This window comes from Mauremys mutica, chromosome 13, assembly GCF_020497125.1.
Source record: "Mauremys mutica isolate MM-2020 ecotype Southern chromosome 13, ASM2049712v1, whole genome shotgun sequence".
Classification (NCBI taxonomy): domain Eukaryota; kingdom Metazoa; phylum Chordata; order Testudines; family Geoemydidae; genus Mauremys; species Mauremys mutica.
This window is the reverse complement of record NC_059084.1, coordinates 50,757,107-50,773,912: the sequence shown is the minus strand read 5'-3', so window position 1 is coordinate 50,773,912 and position 16,806 is coordinate 50,757,107. Positions and strand designations below refer to the sequence as shown.

Here is a 16,806-nt window from a genome sequence, read left to right as displayed (position 1 = left end):
AGCTGGCACAGCCAACTCCCTACTTATGCACTGACTCGGGCGTCCCAGCCACAGGCCCTGGATCCGGCTCAGGGACTTACTGGGCTGCGCTCCCCTCCCATCACCAGGCTGGGTCCGCTGAGACTCCGCATTTTCCTGGCTGGACTCTCATGTGCGTTTGTTTGTCTGTTCACTCGCCCATTCTCGGGCTGAGGGGGCTTTTCAGAAGTTCCCAAGTTCCCCAGGAACACTCAGAAAGTCAATAGTGCTCGTGCTCCTAAATGATGTGAGTGCGTTAGAAAAAATCCCCTCTCCAACATCCTGCGTGGGAAGGCCAATGGAGTCACGCTAGGGATGTATTAGACCAATATCTGCCGAGCTGCCTGTCTCCTTCCGTCGATTGTATCTATTTAATGTCACTGTTCCTTTTAAACATTTCCTGCAACAACCCGCTTTGCTTGTCTCCAGGGGCCCGGGCACAGCTGGTTCTCACCCAGTCCAGCCCGGAGAATCCACCAAACTGACCTGTGCCCGTGAGCGGCTTTGATCTCAGCAGCTGTTATATGAACTGGGTCCGACGGGCTCCGGGAAAGGGGCTGGAGTGGCTGATCTACTATTATACATCGTCTGACAACAGCTACTCCCCGACCATCGATTCACAGCCTCCAAGGACAGCTCCAATTTCTACCTACACGTGACCGGCCTGGAAGCAGAGGGCACCGCCCGGTATTACTGTGCGCAGGGCCGGCTCCAGGCACCAGCATCCCAGGCCGGTGCTTGGGGCGGCAATCTGCAAGGGGCGGCAGTCCCTGTGTTTTGGCCCCCAAGCAGCGCGCCGAATTGCTGCGGGAGGGCGGGGGCAGGCCGCGTGCCCGTAGGGCGGCAGGCGAGTTTCAGCGGCGGCGGCAATTGGGCGGCAGCGTCTATGTTCCGCTGGCGGCAGGGGCGCAGCTTCTGTCTTCCGGCTGAAGACAGAAGCTGCCTCCGAATTGCCACCGCCGGGGAAACGCGCGAGCCGCATTAAGGGCACAAGGACTGCCCCCGTTGGGCGGCAAAAACAGTAGAGCCGGCCCTGATCAGCCCAAAGACTTCCACTGAACGGAACTGATTTCAACAAAGCCGCTATTCACTGGGAATGTAGCTATGCCTGTACAGTAAATGCAGTGCTGCCCCCAGCACTATCATTAATCTCTACCGAGCACGGGGTAGGATATCAGAGATACTGTAAGGGAGTTAAACCCTCCATTTCCCAATTCCCTGGGGCTCTATTGAAATCCCAGCCAAAGCCACAAGAGAGGAGGTTACATTTCCCGTTCCCAAACATCCCTCCGTTGCTAAGAAGGCGCTGTCCTGCCCTTATATGTGGCTGAGAATCTCACACACCTTTACGAGTCTTAAACGACCAAATGCTGTTTATTTAAATTGAGTTGGGGCGTCCATACGCCTTAGGAGGCTTCACAATTTTCTGAGCTGAACTCACTGTCTTAGAGGGACACGCACCCCAGGGAGAGATCCTCATGTGCTGACAGAGCCCACACCCGGTCATCGCTTATAGTCGCCTTGTGAAACTCGCATGCAAATCCCTGCCCCGGATGGTTCCTGTTTAAATACAAACCCCTGATTGGAGCAGCCTCATACTCCCCCCAGACACAGAACTGCCCGGGTCTCGCTGCTGGAGACAGTTTGCACCTTCACTTAAGATGAACCTGCTGCGGATTTTCCTGTTCATGCTGGTGGCCCCTTTAGGTACGTGTCTATTGGGGGTCACGAGGGTTCCTTGCTGCAGCGCCTGCAGAAGAGGCGCTGTTCAAATGAGACCAAGGGAATTAGGTGCACAGATCCCAATGGAATTTAGTGGCAGTTGGGCGCCTCACTCCCTTAGGTGCGGTCTCAGGGTGTTTTATTTTCACGTGGTCCCCGCTCCCAGGGGACAGGGCCTGGCTCACTGGTTCATTTCTGTGTTTCCTTCCCAGGTGTCCTCTCCCAAGTGCAGCTGCGGGAAACGGGCCCGGGAGCGGTGAAACCCGGGGAGTCCCTGACACTCACTTGTACCATCTCCGGAGACTCGGTTTCTAGCACCAGCGCCACCTGGGACTGGATCCGGCAGCCCGCGGGGAAAGGGCTGGAATGGGTGGGACGCATTTACTACAGATCGAGTCAGTGGTACACTAACTACGCCAGCGCTCTGCAGAGCCGAACGACCATCACACAAGACACTTCCAAGAACCAGTTCTCGCTGCAGCTCCGCTCGCTGACAGCTGCAGACACCGCCACCTATTACTGCGCCAGACACACAGTGACACAGAGCAGAGCAGGGACTGGCACAAAAAGGGGAAGCGGATTCTGTCCACTTAATTTTCACAATTTGAACTGAAAGAGCTGAGAGTCTCCTCTCCCCCTTCCCCATAACACTCCATGTAAGTGGAAAGAAAATGCAAAGGGGAGGCGGGTACGGAATCTGAGCGAACGTCTGATGTATATTTGCACCAAGGTGATGCCACGAACAGGAGGATCATGAGCCCAGTGACACGCACCAGCGCCCTGATGGCAACATTTACAAAAGTGCTGGCAGCGCTTGTCCAGCAAAATGAAGTATCCTGGATCTTCCAAGGGCTTTTCGGGGAAACCCACAAACAAATCCAGTGCTTCCCCACCGGATGGGAAAGAGAAATACGGAAAGAGATAGCAAGGGACTAAACGGAAAAATGAGGTTGACCTGGAAAGTTTTCGGGAGCACCGATTTGAATCGAGCTGCTGAGGAGGATGAAGACGTTGATAATAATAATAATAGTAACAAAATAATAACAGCTGGTGTTCAGATCGGGTGCTGCACTAACACCAAGGAAACAAAGAACAGGAAATTGCACAAGGAAAACGAGGAAGTGGAGCAGGGGTCTCTGAGTGGCTGATGGCTGCAGTCCTGGGCTCCTCATTTTACCTTGGAGTCCATATGGGTGACCTGCCAGAGCATCTGCCTCTAGCAAGGATGGCTAGGCCTTCCTCACACTGATTCCTACTGAGTGGCGGATTTCGTTAGTGGGGCCCTGTGCTCAGCTTCATTTTTGCTCCCTGCATGGGACCCAGACAAGAAAAATAACATTCTCTCTTATCTCCCCTGCCCCTCGTTTTTCATTCTTTTTTTCTTCCTCCTCCTCCTGTATTATAAGTAATTGGAAATAAGTGAAAGTAAAGTGAGGAACCTTGATTGTTTTTGTAGTCTAACCTTTTTCAGGGACCTCTTGAAAAGTGCTGAGTGTCTCAGTGGACCATTTAATGATCTTTCCAAATATTGTTTGTACCATTAGCTAACTATTGTAAAGTGCTTTGGATCAGAGTGCTTTATAAAAAGAAAAATAGTATAATAATTTTTCCTCTGTCCACCTGAATGGAGTTCTCGGACCCCAGTTTGAGAACTTCTGCTTTAGATGAAAGTTTGCGTTTGCATTATGCTAAAGTGAAAAATGCATTAAAATAAATAGTATAGATGCATGAATGGAAAAATAAAATTTAACTTCCTCTGGAGAAACGTATTCAATTTGGAAACAAAACCCAGATAACATTTTTTCTACACTGTTTCTTTACAAAATCATCAATTATGTTCTCATAAGTAATATTTTGTAAAGAGGCACTTTCAATTGTATCTCGCTAAAGGGCAGCTGGTGCACTGCCTACACTGGCGCTTGACAGCGCTGAAACTTGCTGCACTCAGGGAGGTGTTTTTTCCACACACTCATGAGCGAGAAAGTTGCAGCGCTGTCAAGCGCCAGTGTAGACAAGTCCTAAGCCCTTGGCTACACTGGAGAGTTGCAGTGCTGGTGGTGGCTTTACAGGACTGTAACTCACTCCCCATCCACACTGGCAAGGCACATACCGCGCTGTATCTCCGTGGCTACAGCGCTGTTTGTACTCCACCTCAAGGAGAGGAATAAAGAGCATAGCGCTGCTGCTGCTGCAGCGCCAGAGTAAACGGGCTTAGTACCCTGGGACTGAGCTCCGGAAGCTTCCCATAATCCTTTTAAGAACTCACTGTTTGCTGTGAATGAGCAGAGGCAGGGAGCTGCCTTTGGAACACCCACAGCCAGTGTAGAGGAGAGAAGCAGCTCAGCAGGCAGGAGGGGGTAGGGGTCTGTTTCCATGAGGCTGCTTATCTGGTCTGTGAGGAAAAAAAACGCTGCTGTTTGCTTTCAGTGAGTGAGAGAGGGGTGGGGGAGGGGGTCAGAACTTGCAAGGCTGCTGCTGACAGTGTCAGCCCCCAAAATCCACTCTCTCTCTCCCCCACACGCTCTGTCACACTCCACCCTACTCCCCTCCCCTTTTGAAAAGCACGTTGCAGCCACTTAAACGCTGGGATGGCTGCCCATAATGCACCACTCCCAATGCCACTGCAGATGCTGCAAATGTGGCCACGACAGTGTGCTGGTAGCTGTCAGTCCGGCCAGACTGCAGCGCTTTCCCTACTCAGCTGTACAGAGACAGGTTTAACTCCCAGCGCTGTACAGCTGCAAGTGTAGCCATACCCAAAGACAATCAGTTTAGTCAAAGGAAGGATACAGTTTTCTCTGGAGAAACTCCAAATAGGTCAGGCTGCGGGGCCAACAGCCTCTGTTCTGCACTGCCAAGCATGAAATCAATGACATTTGTTGTGTCCTTCCCACATTAGGTATTTTCTTATATTCAAACATTTGTCTGCATGAAGAGCTGCATTCTGCTCTCTTGGGCTGCACTAACAGCGGTGAATGAGACCAGTACTGAACACCCCCCTGAAGGGTGGGGGAGGCAGGGCCGGCTCTAGGCACCAGCCCTCCAAGCAGGTGCTTGGGGCAGCACTTTCTAAGGGGCAGCACTCCGCCCCCCCTTTTTTATTTTTTTGCTTGGGGCCTCATTGCCGGGAGCCGGCCCTGGTGCAGCCAGTTGCTGGAGCCGGGATCCAGGATCCGCGCCCCCTGCCCAGCCCAGCGGCGCCCTGCACAGCCCACTCTGGAAGGGAAACCCTGCACCACCCTGGCGAGAGTCAGAGAGGCATTGGCAGCAGGACTCTTCTGCATCCGGTCCTGCATCCTCCCTCCCTGCATCCGGGCCCCGCCTCCCTCCCTCCCAGGCTCCTCATGCATTCCGGGAGCCCTCTCACCACCGCAGCCAGAGGGGCTCTCAGAGTGTGTGAGGAGCTGGGGAGGGAGAGAGGGAAGTTGGGTCCCCTGGAGCCAAGCCTGGGCTGTGGCAGCAGCGAGAATGGCTCCCAGAGTCAGGGAGGAGCAAGTGGGGCAAATTGCCCAGGGGGAAGCAAGTGGGGCAATTTTCCCCAGGCCCCGGGCCCCACAGGGGCCCCCAGGAGTATGTCGGAGGCTCCCCCACCTCCGTCTTCTCCCATCCCCCAGTGTTTCAGCTGATAAGGGGACGGGGCTGCGAGCGGCAGCCGAGCGCTGGGAACTCAGGCCCCAGTTGGAGACACCACGCGGCTGCAGGGGGTAAGCGGCATGGTAAGGGGCTGGGGCGTGCACCCCCCTGACCCCAGCCCCCCAAGCCCTGACCCTCAGCTCCGAGCCCAGCCCCTGTGTGCCAGACACCCCCCGACCCAGAGCCCAGCTTCCCACCCAGCGCTGGGCAACAGCAGCACCACCCACAGGCAACAGCAGCCCATTGGCACCAACCGTCACCATCACCCAGCAACAGCCCATTATGTAATTGCAAATGTAGACAGACCAGTAAAGCAGTTAATGTATTTCGTGTCTTTTCAAATTATTACAAATTAATTTTGAATGTATTTCACTGGTTATTTTTTACATTTTCAGATACATGTTACTATTGTATTGCAACTTTTTTTTATGGAAGGGGCCCCCGAAATTGCTTTGCCCCAGGCCCCCTGAATCCTCTGGGTGGCCCTGCCCAGAGTGTGTGAGGAGCCGGGGAGGGAGGGAAGTGGGGTCCCCTGGAGCCGAGCCCCGGCTGCAGTGGTGGCGAGAGGGTCTCCCGGAGCATGTGAGGAGGTGAGCAGCCAGCTGGGCTCATCAGTGCTGAGCCCGTAGCCCCACAGCTGGAGATCCTCGCCTTCCCGCCCGCCGGAGCTGGGCCAGGGCACTGTGAGGCTGAAGAGCAGCAGGTCCGGGGGGCTCTCCAGGTCTTTGGCCACCAGAAAAAAACCTAGAGCCCGCCCTGGGGAGAGGGGTCCATCTGCGGCCACCTGAGCACCCTGCTGCCTCCCCATGTTCACCTCTGCTTGGCAGCCTCTGAGCATCCCACCCCGCAGAGCACACGCTGCCAAACGCATCTCACAAGGAGCTGTTCAGACACCTCCATCCCACTCACACTGATGGAAGCGGAGACACTTTGACCCTTGCAGAATTGAGCCTTTTAACGCACTTGTGGGACAAACAATTACAGCCACTTAGCTCCTACCTGCCCCAATGCGGCGCCCCTGCAGCCTGTGCCGGTGGGCAGAGAAAGCCCGATCCCAGCCAGTGTGAATCAGCTCAGCTTTCCTGGAGCCAACGGGCCAAGTGCTCTAAGGATGTAAACAGGTGTGACGTCATTGACGTGAATGGGCCAGATCCCATTCAACATAACTCAGCCCAGCCCAGCTAACGCCAGCGGGCCGGCCATGGAGCCAGTGTCATCAGCCAGAGCTCCTCTGGAGTCCAGGGGGCAGCGGGTAAATCAGCAGAACTGGATTCGTGCCGGTTTTCACCAGTCAAGGCATTTTTCCCAGCCTGACTTTGTGTTTCAAAGTATTTTGACTGTCGGCGGGGCCAGTGCAACCTATTAGGTGACCTATGCAGTCGCCTAGGGCACTAGGATTTGGGGGGCATTTTTTTCGGTGACAACCGCGGCCCCAGTTGCCGCCAGCATTTAGGCAGAGGGAGCTGGGGCAGGGGTGTGTGGGGAGGGCTGCCTGCAGCAAGTAAGGGAGGGGGGTGGCACGCAGGGGAACTCTCTGACCCAGCTCACCCCTGCTCCACCTCCTCCCCGAGCACGCCGTGGCGGCTTCACTTTTCCTGCCTCCCAGGCTTCCGGTACCAATCAGCTTAGGTGCCGCAAGCCTGGGAGGCAGGAGAAGTGAAGCAACCACAGTGTGCTCGGGGAGGAGGCAGAGCAGGGGTGAGCTGGGGCGGGCAGCTGCCATGGGGGCAGGGGTCACCTCAGGGCGGGGGTTGGAGCTGCTGCACGGGGGGCGCCTCAGGGCAGAGGGGGCAGGGAGCCACCGCAGGGCTCGGGGATGGGGGAGGGTGCAAGATGGAAGTTTTGCCTAGAGTGTGAAACATCCTTGCACCGGCCCTGCCTGGGGCCAAATCCTCCACTGGTGTAAAGTCACCGCAGCTGCTTTCACTAGACTCGAGTTACTCCGGATTCACACCAGGGAGGCTCTGGCCCTTTCAGCAAACTGGGATGTTTAGCGTATTAACACAGCGGAAGGTGATTAGTTCATTATAAACGATGTGGGGCCCCTCACCGTGGCATCTCTGCCCTTCACAAGCGGTTATCGCCTTTATCCTCACAACAGTCCCTTAACCCCCCCCTTATCCCATAGGCCACAGAGGGTGCAGATCCATAAACAATACCCCACTGGGCGCAGGAATAGGAAGGGTCACCAGGCCAGGAGTAAAGTCAGGTTTTATGTATACACTTCCCAGGCAATAGTCCACCCTGGTGCCCATCACTGCATAGTGTGTGTGATCTCTGATCAAGTATCAGGCAATGTATTAAAGAGAGACCCTCCCAGCCTTTGCTAGACTCTCTGGCTACCCACCTGAATCCAGCGCTCCATACACCTATCCAGGCCCCACACACTCTCTGCTTCTTGGCTTAAACCCCTTCGGTCAATCCAGTGTATGCAAAGCTGACAGCTCCCACTCCCTGGTTAAATACTGACAGTAGCACCTCAGACAAAACACCTGACTCATTGAGGTCTCCCTTCCCATCCCACCACAATGCTCTTTGCATTACAAAACTTCATTTGACCGACTGGACTCTGGCGTTGATTTTTTGACATGAACTACAGTTGAACTGCACTGTAGAGGACAGAGTCATCCCTGCTGTAACTCGATGGACTGGCCTGGGAAGTTGATGAAGCCGAAATACAACTCCTCTGACAAATAAGGAATGTACGAGCAAAGTGGGTGCAAATCATTGCTTCCTCCTCTTTGCACAGCTGGGAATGGCCTTGTAAGGTTCACATCAAGGCAGAGTCAGGCCCCAGACATTTTTAATTTAATTATTCACTATTCATATCACGTTTCACTAATTGCGTTCCTCTCCAGGGTGTTTTTTTGGTAGATTGTCCTGATTCAATCTGCTCCAGCAGTGAAAAAGTCTGACATGAGCTGTAGATGGACGTAAGGTGAACCTGCACATCATGCCTTGGATCCGAAAGGCTTCCAGGAAGAAGTGAGAGTAGACGCTTTACTATCATACTTCCTATACCAACAGCTACTGGTGGGGGTGGGGGGAGGGGCTCACAAGCTCCAAAGACAGCTTCATCTCTATTTACACATGAGCAACCTAAAGGACATGCACACAGAAAAGTTAGCTCTCTCTCTCTCTCTCTCTCTCTCTCTCTCTCTCACACACAATATTCTTCCTGAAAGGCAGAAACTTTACTGTACTTTATTATTGTTCAGAATCCAGACCCCTAACACACAAGAACCAAAACCTGAAAGAGACAAAGCAGACTGATCCCGAAGGGAGAGCAACACAGCCCATCCCGATCCTGATCCGCCATGGCTCTTTGCAAAGTGACTGTTAAAAATCCAGATCACAGGCTTCCCTGCAGAGTCAAACAGCCTCCATGCAGGAGAAGGAAACTCCTTTCAAACGTTAAAGCAGTTTTCAATAAACTGCAATGGACTATTGACATTTCTGCTTCCAAGGCTATTAAACATTATGTGATTCTATTTATGCTGCCCCACCTCCATTAACATTATCACATAACTCCTGTCTGCCCATGCATTAAGGCTACAGTTTAAGGTATAGACTTTAGCATTATGGCAAGACATCAGGCCTCTGGAAGGATTAAAATTTAGGATTAAGATTAGCTCTAGGTTTAGGGTTAAAGTTAAGGTTTATGGTTACAAATAGGTTTAGGATTTAGAGACAGAGAATAAATTTGAGGTTCAGGTTACAGTTAAAGGTTAATGTGACAGGGCATGTTTAATATTAGGGCCAAATTTAGGATTATGGTTATTTTATACATTTAAGGTTAGGGTTAGGGAAAATGTTAAAGATTAAGGCTATTACCCTTAGAAATAGGGTTACAGTACAAATTTAGGTTTCTGTTCAGTTAAGTGTTAAATTGTGGGTTTGGTTTTATCTTTATCTTTAGGTTTTAGGTCAGGGTTTAACATTAGTTTCAAGGTTGTGATGGAGAGTGAGGGCTAGTATTAAAAGTCAGGGTTATAATTTACATTGAGGGTTAGAATTGCTTTCAGGGAAGAAGTGAGGATGGAGGGATAGCTCAGTGGTTTGAGCATTGGCCTGCGAAACCCAATCCTGAGTCCAATCCTTGTTGGGGGCCATTTAGGGATCTGGGGAAAAAAATCTGTTTGGGGATTGGTCCTGCTTTGAGCAGGGGGTTGGACTAGATGATCTCCTGAGGTCCCTTCCAACTCTGATATTCTATCTCTATCTATGATAGTACTAAGGTACCTCTTTAGCTTTCAGGTTCAGATCAATACAAAAGTTAAGGTGAGGGTTTATCCTTAGGGTTAGGCTTAAATGTGGGAGTTACAGAGAGGACAAAGAAGATGTGAAGTGGACTCCTTATAGTCACATAAGAAGCTCTAATCCAATCATGCTAGGACCCCGACTGGGAGAGGGGTGGTACCCCAGAGATAAATTGCCAGCCCTTCTCTCAGCCACACACAAAGAAACTGAGTTTGCTCTAGGAAATAGTTGGAGTCTCTTATCAGAAGGAAGATACGCAAATAGGGTGAGAGTTTCCTGTTTAAAGCTAAAACAATGAAGAGTCCTTGTGGTACTTTAGAGACTAACAAATTTATTTGGGTATAAGCCTTCAATGGCTATAATCCACTTCATCATGCACGGAGTGGAAAATACTGTGAGCAGGTATAAATATACAGCACATGAAAAGATGGGAGTTGCCTTATGAAGTGCATGTGTGAGGGGTCAGTGCTAATGAGGCCAATTCAGCTAGGGTGGATGTGGCCCATTCCCAACAGTTGACAAGAAGGTGTGAGTGTCAAAAGAGGGGAAATTATTTTTTGTAGTGACCCAGCCACTCCCAGTCTTTATTCAGGCCTAATTTGATGGTGTCAAGTTTGAAAATTAATTCCAGTTCTGCAGTTTCTAATTGAAATCTGTTTTTGAAGTTTTTTTTAAATTGAAGAATGGCCACTTTTAAGTATGCTATTGTGTGTCCAGGGTGATTGAAGTGCTCTCCTACTGGTTTTTGAATGCAGCTGCACCTGGACAGACAATCTGCAGCCCCCTGTCTCTGTGCAGTCACCAGACAATCCCCCTGAAAACTCTCCTCTCCAAACAAGGGGAAATGAGACTTTGATTATATCTCATACTCATTGCAGCAGCGTTTGAAGGTATTTTCTCCCTTTTCATGTATTGGAGAGGTAGGGGATTGTTATTCTGTTGTCCTAGATACTAATATACCCCTTAATTCGTCTTTATTCCCAGATGTCCACTCACAGGAGAAGCTGGTGGAGTCAGGGGGGATGTGAGAAAACCCAGAGGCTCTCTCCACTTCTCCTGCAAAACCTCTGGGTTCACCTTCAGCAGCTACTGGATGGACTGGGTCCGCCAGGCTCACCAGCATTGCGGGCAGTACTATATATTATGGTGACTCAATAAAAGGGCGATTCACCATCTCCAGAGATGATCCCAACAGCCTGTTGTACCTGCAGATGAACAGCCTGAATCCTAAGGAAACCACCTGCTATTATTGTGTGAGAGACAAAGGGCATGTCTACACTTGAAAAGTATCAGAGGGGTAGCCGTGTTAGTCTGGATCTGTAAAAGCAACAAAGAATCCTGTGGCACCTTATAGACTAACAGACGTTTTGCAGCATGAGCTTTCGTGGGTGAATACCTTGCATCTGAAGAAGTGGGTATTCACCCACGAAAGCTCATGCTGCAAAACGTCTGTTAGTCTATAAGGTGCCACAGGATTCTTTGTTGCTTTTACACTTGAAAAGTTACAGTGCCAGCAGTTACAGCGTCACTCAGAGATCACCGAAGGAAAACCACTGTTGTGTGTTCACACTGACAGCTGCCTGTGCAATAGTGTGTTCACACTTGCTGCACTTGCCCTTGCACATCCCACTCTTTGCCAGGGGATGGTGTGAAGACCAAACCTATAACAGGATTAAAAAAAGAACTAGATAAATTCCAGAAGAATAGGTCCATAAAGTGGCTATTAGCCAGGATTGGGAGGGATGCAACGCCAGGCTCTGAGTGTCCCTAGCCCATTTGCCAGAAGCTGGAAATGGGCAACAGGGGATGGATCACTTGATGATTACCTGTTCTGTTCATTCCCTCTGAAGCACCTGCCCTTGACCACTGTTGGAAGACAGGATATTGGGCTATATGGACCATTGGTCTGACCCAGTATGACCATTCTTATGTAAAAAATAATTATAATAATACAAAATGTTTAGTACAGAAAATCCCCAACATAATGACCTCTCAATATAGCAACGCTGGGAGATAACAACCTTGGCATATAATGCATTTTAAAAATCTTGGCCTACTAGGAAACATGTATATAAGTTTCCATTCCCAGTCACAAATCTAGCATTCTGGAGAAAAGTCACTAAACTATCGTCCAACAAACAAATGTTCATGTAACGTGTCCCTCACTTTTCTCTCCACCGCACCCCACTCACCGGTGTTGTCCTTGGTCAGTGGAGACTCAGAGGTGCTTTCGCATGAGTTCACCTCCCAAATGGGAGGAAAGAAGGGACCTTGCTCATTCCTCCAGCTGCTCACTGTTCGCTTTGTCCACTGTTGTTCGTTGTGCCACCGTTCACTTCATCGCTCTGTTGCCAATGGCCCTGCACAGTCACCTTCAGCTGCCACCTGCCACTGTGACCTCGGTGAGTTGGTCTCTTGAGGTTCCACCAGCTCTCAGTGATTTCAGCTGAGCTCTCAGTGGGAGAACCTTGCGGCTAGTGCAGGCTGGGCCGTCTCTTCCACAGACACACTACCCCCACAGCAGGTCTAAGCACTTAGATCTTCTTATCAGTGATTTCAGCTGTACTGGTCACTTAACAAAGCAAATGACTCTCTATGGAGCCTAATCAGCTCTGTCTTTAAACAGTGGAGAGGGGCAGGTCAAATAGTACTTGTGACTCAGGCAGACCATCAAACAAAACATCTCTCCGCACCCTCTCTCTTGATGCCCTCCGTCAGCACAGGCTAAGTACAGTTCTACTGCCCTTTACTCAGACAATAAAAATAACTTTTCATTACCCCACATTCAAGTGATTTGTAACCCAACCCCAGCCAAAAGCTATCACGAGGGCAACACAGCTCCGTTTGCTGGATCCCTAGGTAGATTAGGTGTGAATGTAAATACAATCTGGTCCGGAAGCCTTTCCCCCCAGCCCCCGGCTCAACACTAGCTGTCAGGGAGAGCTCATTTAGACTTTGCTTACAAATCATCATTTGACATTATTAGGTTGGCCAACATCACCGAAATGAATGCACTGACATTGCCATAAAAAACAACAGCTGCAGAAGGAAGCTAGTCTATGTTCATACTTTTCAAATCTATGATCCTTTTTCAGATACACGTATTTTATCATACACTGCATATGCTTTTAACGTGTGTATTAAGGTTTCAATTTCCATTCAAATTTCCAAACATTCACTAAATTGGCAACACTGCATGTAACTAGCTCACAAAACGGGGGCGGGGGGGAGTTGAGGAAATTCGGGGGGGGGTGTACACCCCACCTAGGGAGGGTCTAGGGAAATCCCTGAACCGGACGACACCACCCAGTGTTATTGTGCGAGACACACAGAGAAGCGAAGCCGGTCTGAGCTCCGACAAAAACCTTCCGTTGACGTCAGTAGGGAAAGTCACAGCTCGTGAGACCCTGACACTCCCGGGACTCGAAACTCAAAAGAGAAAGCAACGTGTTCACTGCAAGGTGCCCTGCTCTGGCCAAATCTCGCATCACACGAGGTACAGATCCATGGGCCGGTCCTCTCTGACTGTAAAGGGCTGTACCTGGATCTTTTCCTCTTAATTTTTAATAATTTATATGAGCAAATAAAGACTCCCATTCTACACCTTCCTAAAATCAGGGGGGATAAAACAAGAGAAAGAAAACCAGTAACACTGACAGTCAGAACAAGGCACGGGGCTACCGCCAATGAGACTATCGAGCATTGGGTATTTCTGTTCTATGTGCGCAAAGGTATTAAACAACTTCCATAACTAATCGACTCCCTGCCCTGCGCACCGTCTCACGTGTATGGGCCTCATCAAACAACGCCCATCCATCCGGTGTGAGAACCTATGACAGGGTTTCTCTAACAGGGGTCGCCCTTGTGTAGGGAAAGCCCCTGGCGGGCGGGGGCGTGTGTTTACCTACCGCGTCAGCAGGTCCTGGCCGCAGATCGCTGCTCTGGGCCAATGGGAGCTGCTGGAAGTGGCAGCCAGTAAGTCCCTCGGCCTGCGCCACTTCCCACAGCCCCCATTGGCCCGGAGCAGCGATCCACGGCCACGATCTGCAGAACCTGCCAACGCGGCAGGTAAACAAACCGGCCTGCCAGCCAGGGGCTTCCCCTACACAAGGGGCGACCCCTGTTTGAGAAACCCTGGGCTAAATTCAGGTTTTGTCTCCCAGAAATGTGTGAGATGAATGGTAGATGCAAGCGAATGTGTTTTAATAACTAATGGTATAAAACACCTGAGTGGGTGGATCTATCTATCTATGTATCTATCTATCTCCCCCCCCCCCTCGCCCATCCCTATACGCACCCTCTTTCTCTGAAGCTTTGGCCAAGGCCGACAGAAGGACAATCGTTCTGGGGTCAGAGCCTCACTGACTGATGTGAATTCTGGAAGCTCCACGGATCCCAGGGCTGCTATCCCGACTGACGATAGCTGATGCTCTGGGTCATTCATTCAAACAGATTAAAACATTGGTAACAGAAGGACTCTAGCAATACAATGAGAGGAGGGCCAGGTACCCACCCAATTGAAATAGAAAGTCTGATTTAACAGGGTATTCTTATCTATCCATGTAGGGATTTCTTCAGTACACAACAACAATCAGTCAGCAATAAGCAAAACTGAATAAATTAGAACCCTTTACTGTTATCGACATGCAGTTCTCAGTTATTGATTGTTGTTAGCATACCAACAGCCAAGACTGGATTTCTGGTAAACCCAAAAAGGACCCCTCTTTATGATTTGGGAATGGGTTCTTAAGAATGAAGCTCTCTGTCAAAGATACCCCTTCCTCATATGTCACTGAAATATACAGAGCAGGCAAGACATTTGTGCCTCTTATAAGGAGGGGAATATGCAAATGAGGGCAACAGTTTCCTGCTTAAATCTCTCTCTCTTTCTTTCCAGGAGGCACCCAGAGAGACAATCCGCAGCCCCCTGTGTCTGTGCAGTTACCAGCCAGCCTCCCTGAGAACTTTTCACTGAAACACCAGAGAAAGTGAGACTTTGGCTTCATTTACTTTTCCTTGTGGCAGCTCTGGAAGGTATTTTCTCTGCACAAATCCACTGCAGAAGCAGGAGACTGTCACTGTATTTCTGCAGTGATATTCACATATATTGCAAAGTGCTCTTACTTATTTTATTCCCCCTCATTCTTCCCGCTGTTAGGTGGATGACAACGTTTGTATCACTCAGCGAACAGCACAATGATCAGAGCAAACAGCCAATATGTCGCTCTGGCTCTGTGCTTGCAACGTGCCAGGTAAATCTCTCCCCCCTCAACCCACCCCCCCCTAATTCCCTGTGGGTGAAAGGAACCCTTGGGAAGTGGTCCCAGAACAAGGGCCTATGCACGGAGTGAGCCCTACATCAGCATGAAGTGGGATTTTAATATTTCACAGCCCTAGTGCTGCTTTCTTTCCAGGGCGGACCGCTCTGTTCTTACAGCATTTCCCTACATTGCTCCCGTCCCTGGCTCGGTGTCCCACAGTCAGCCTCACAAACCATTTCACAATAAACATAAAGATTTACCGAGATCCATTTTTGGACGTGCACTGCGCGACCCCAGTTGTGATGTCCCCTCCAGACACAAGGCAGAGTTCATGTAGAGGAACTGCGCCTCTGCCCCACGCATCGGTTTAGAGAGGAGCAATCCCGATTCTCCGCTGCTCTGCTCCAATTTTACCCTCAACAGGGTGGGCAGGATAGCGACCTGTCCTGATGCGCATCCCTCCTGCAGCTGGGCTACTAGAAAATCGACTTCAGCTAATGTAGAGAACAGGGGAAGAAGCTCATGTAATCAGGTGACCAGTCACACCAAAAAACCACTACTGCTGAATGCTCCACAGCCAAATAAACATTCCACAGCCTGCGCGTTATCCATCCCACCATCCCGAGCAACACAGAACACCAGGGTCATTGTACCCAGCCTACAGGACAGACCTGAACTGACACCAGCGTTCTTCACTGTCCTTCCTGACTCGAGAGGAGCAAGGGGAGATTGTGAAAGGGGCAAACACAAGTGACCTGCCTCTGGCCAACCGCTCCTCTCCTTGCAGTTCACGAGGGACCTCCAGGGAGTGAAGCGAATCGAGATTGTCCCGTGTGGTTAAAGCTACCGGGGAATATTTCCCACCGGACACGGGTCAGTGGAGCCGCCGCTTCTGGGAAAGGAGCTGGGCCGGGGCTTCAGTTATAGCTACTGCCCAGCGCCCCTGGCTTTATTCTCTCTCCGGGGGTGTCTGAGCCCAATGGAACCCTGTGACCCGACCCCTCCCCTGGCACTGACCCCACTGACCCGCCGTACCACAGCCCCACTACGCCTGGGCGGGGGCTCCAGGCCTGACTCTCCCACCCCAGGACAAACTGACAGCAATCGGGCCCTGAAGTCGTGTCAGGGAAATTCTTATTTGGGGCCCTTCGTCTTTCTTTCCTCTGCCTGGGACAAATTCTGAGCTCACAAAAATCACCTCCCGGATAGTCACAGATTCATAAAGCTCAAGGAAGCAGTGTGATAACCTAGTCTGAGCTCCTGTGTAACACAGGCCATGGAACCTCCACCTGATTCACTCTGGTTCTATCACCCTCATTAATAAAACCTCACTGATAAACCACGCTGGGATTCCACCCAGTGTCACCACGGGCAGTGGCACATTCCAGCAGAAAGACTCAGATCCCTCACTAGACCTCACCACGGGTGTTTGTTTGTTTGTTTTCCAGTTCAATGGTTGTTTTTTTCTACCAAATGTGGCTCTGGCACAAGGACCATTTTCCTAGGAGAAAAAAATATCCTGGTTTAAAGGACCGCTCAAAATATTCGTTTTTGGATTTAATATGACTAATAACACAAAAAGGGAAAACACAGAGAGGGGGGTGGGCTGCGGAGCCCGCTTCTCCCACGTACCACGAGGGGGCAGCACTGAGGAATGCGGCACAGCACGGCCTTGGGGACAAGACTGACAAGGGGCGGTGGGTTACCTGCCTACCCTGCTCCGTTACACACGCAAACGGCGTTTGCACTTTGACCCCGTCAGTCCCCCTGAAATCTGTGAGAAAAATGGCGGGTAAGGGTTTTCAAAAGAAAAGCAGCCACAAAACTACACATAAGAACGGCCGTACCGGGTCAGACCAAAGGTCCATCTAGCCCAGTATCTGTCTACCGACAGTGGCCAATGCCAGGTGCC

The 16,806-nt window shown here is 50.7% G+C and overlaps 1 gene segment (V, D, J or C); it reads left to right on the top strand.

Annotated features, from left to right (window-relative positions):
- The first annotated feature begins 1,621 nt into the window (after window positions 1–1,621).
- On the top strand, window positions 1,622–7,842 carry LOC123347613. The segment is given in 3 exon segments: window positions 1,622–1,725; window positions 1,953–2,273; window positions 7,760–7,842. Coding segments are annotated over 3 exon segments (450 nt in total).
- The last annotated feature ends 8,964 nt before the right edge of the window (window positions 7,843–16,806 follow it).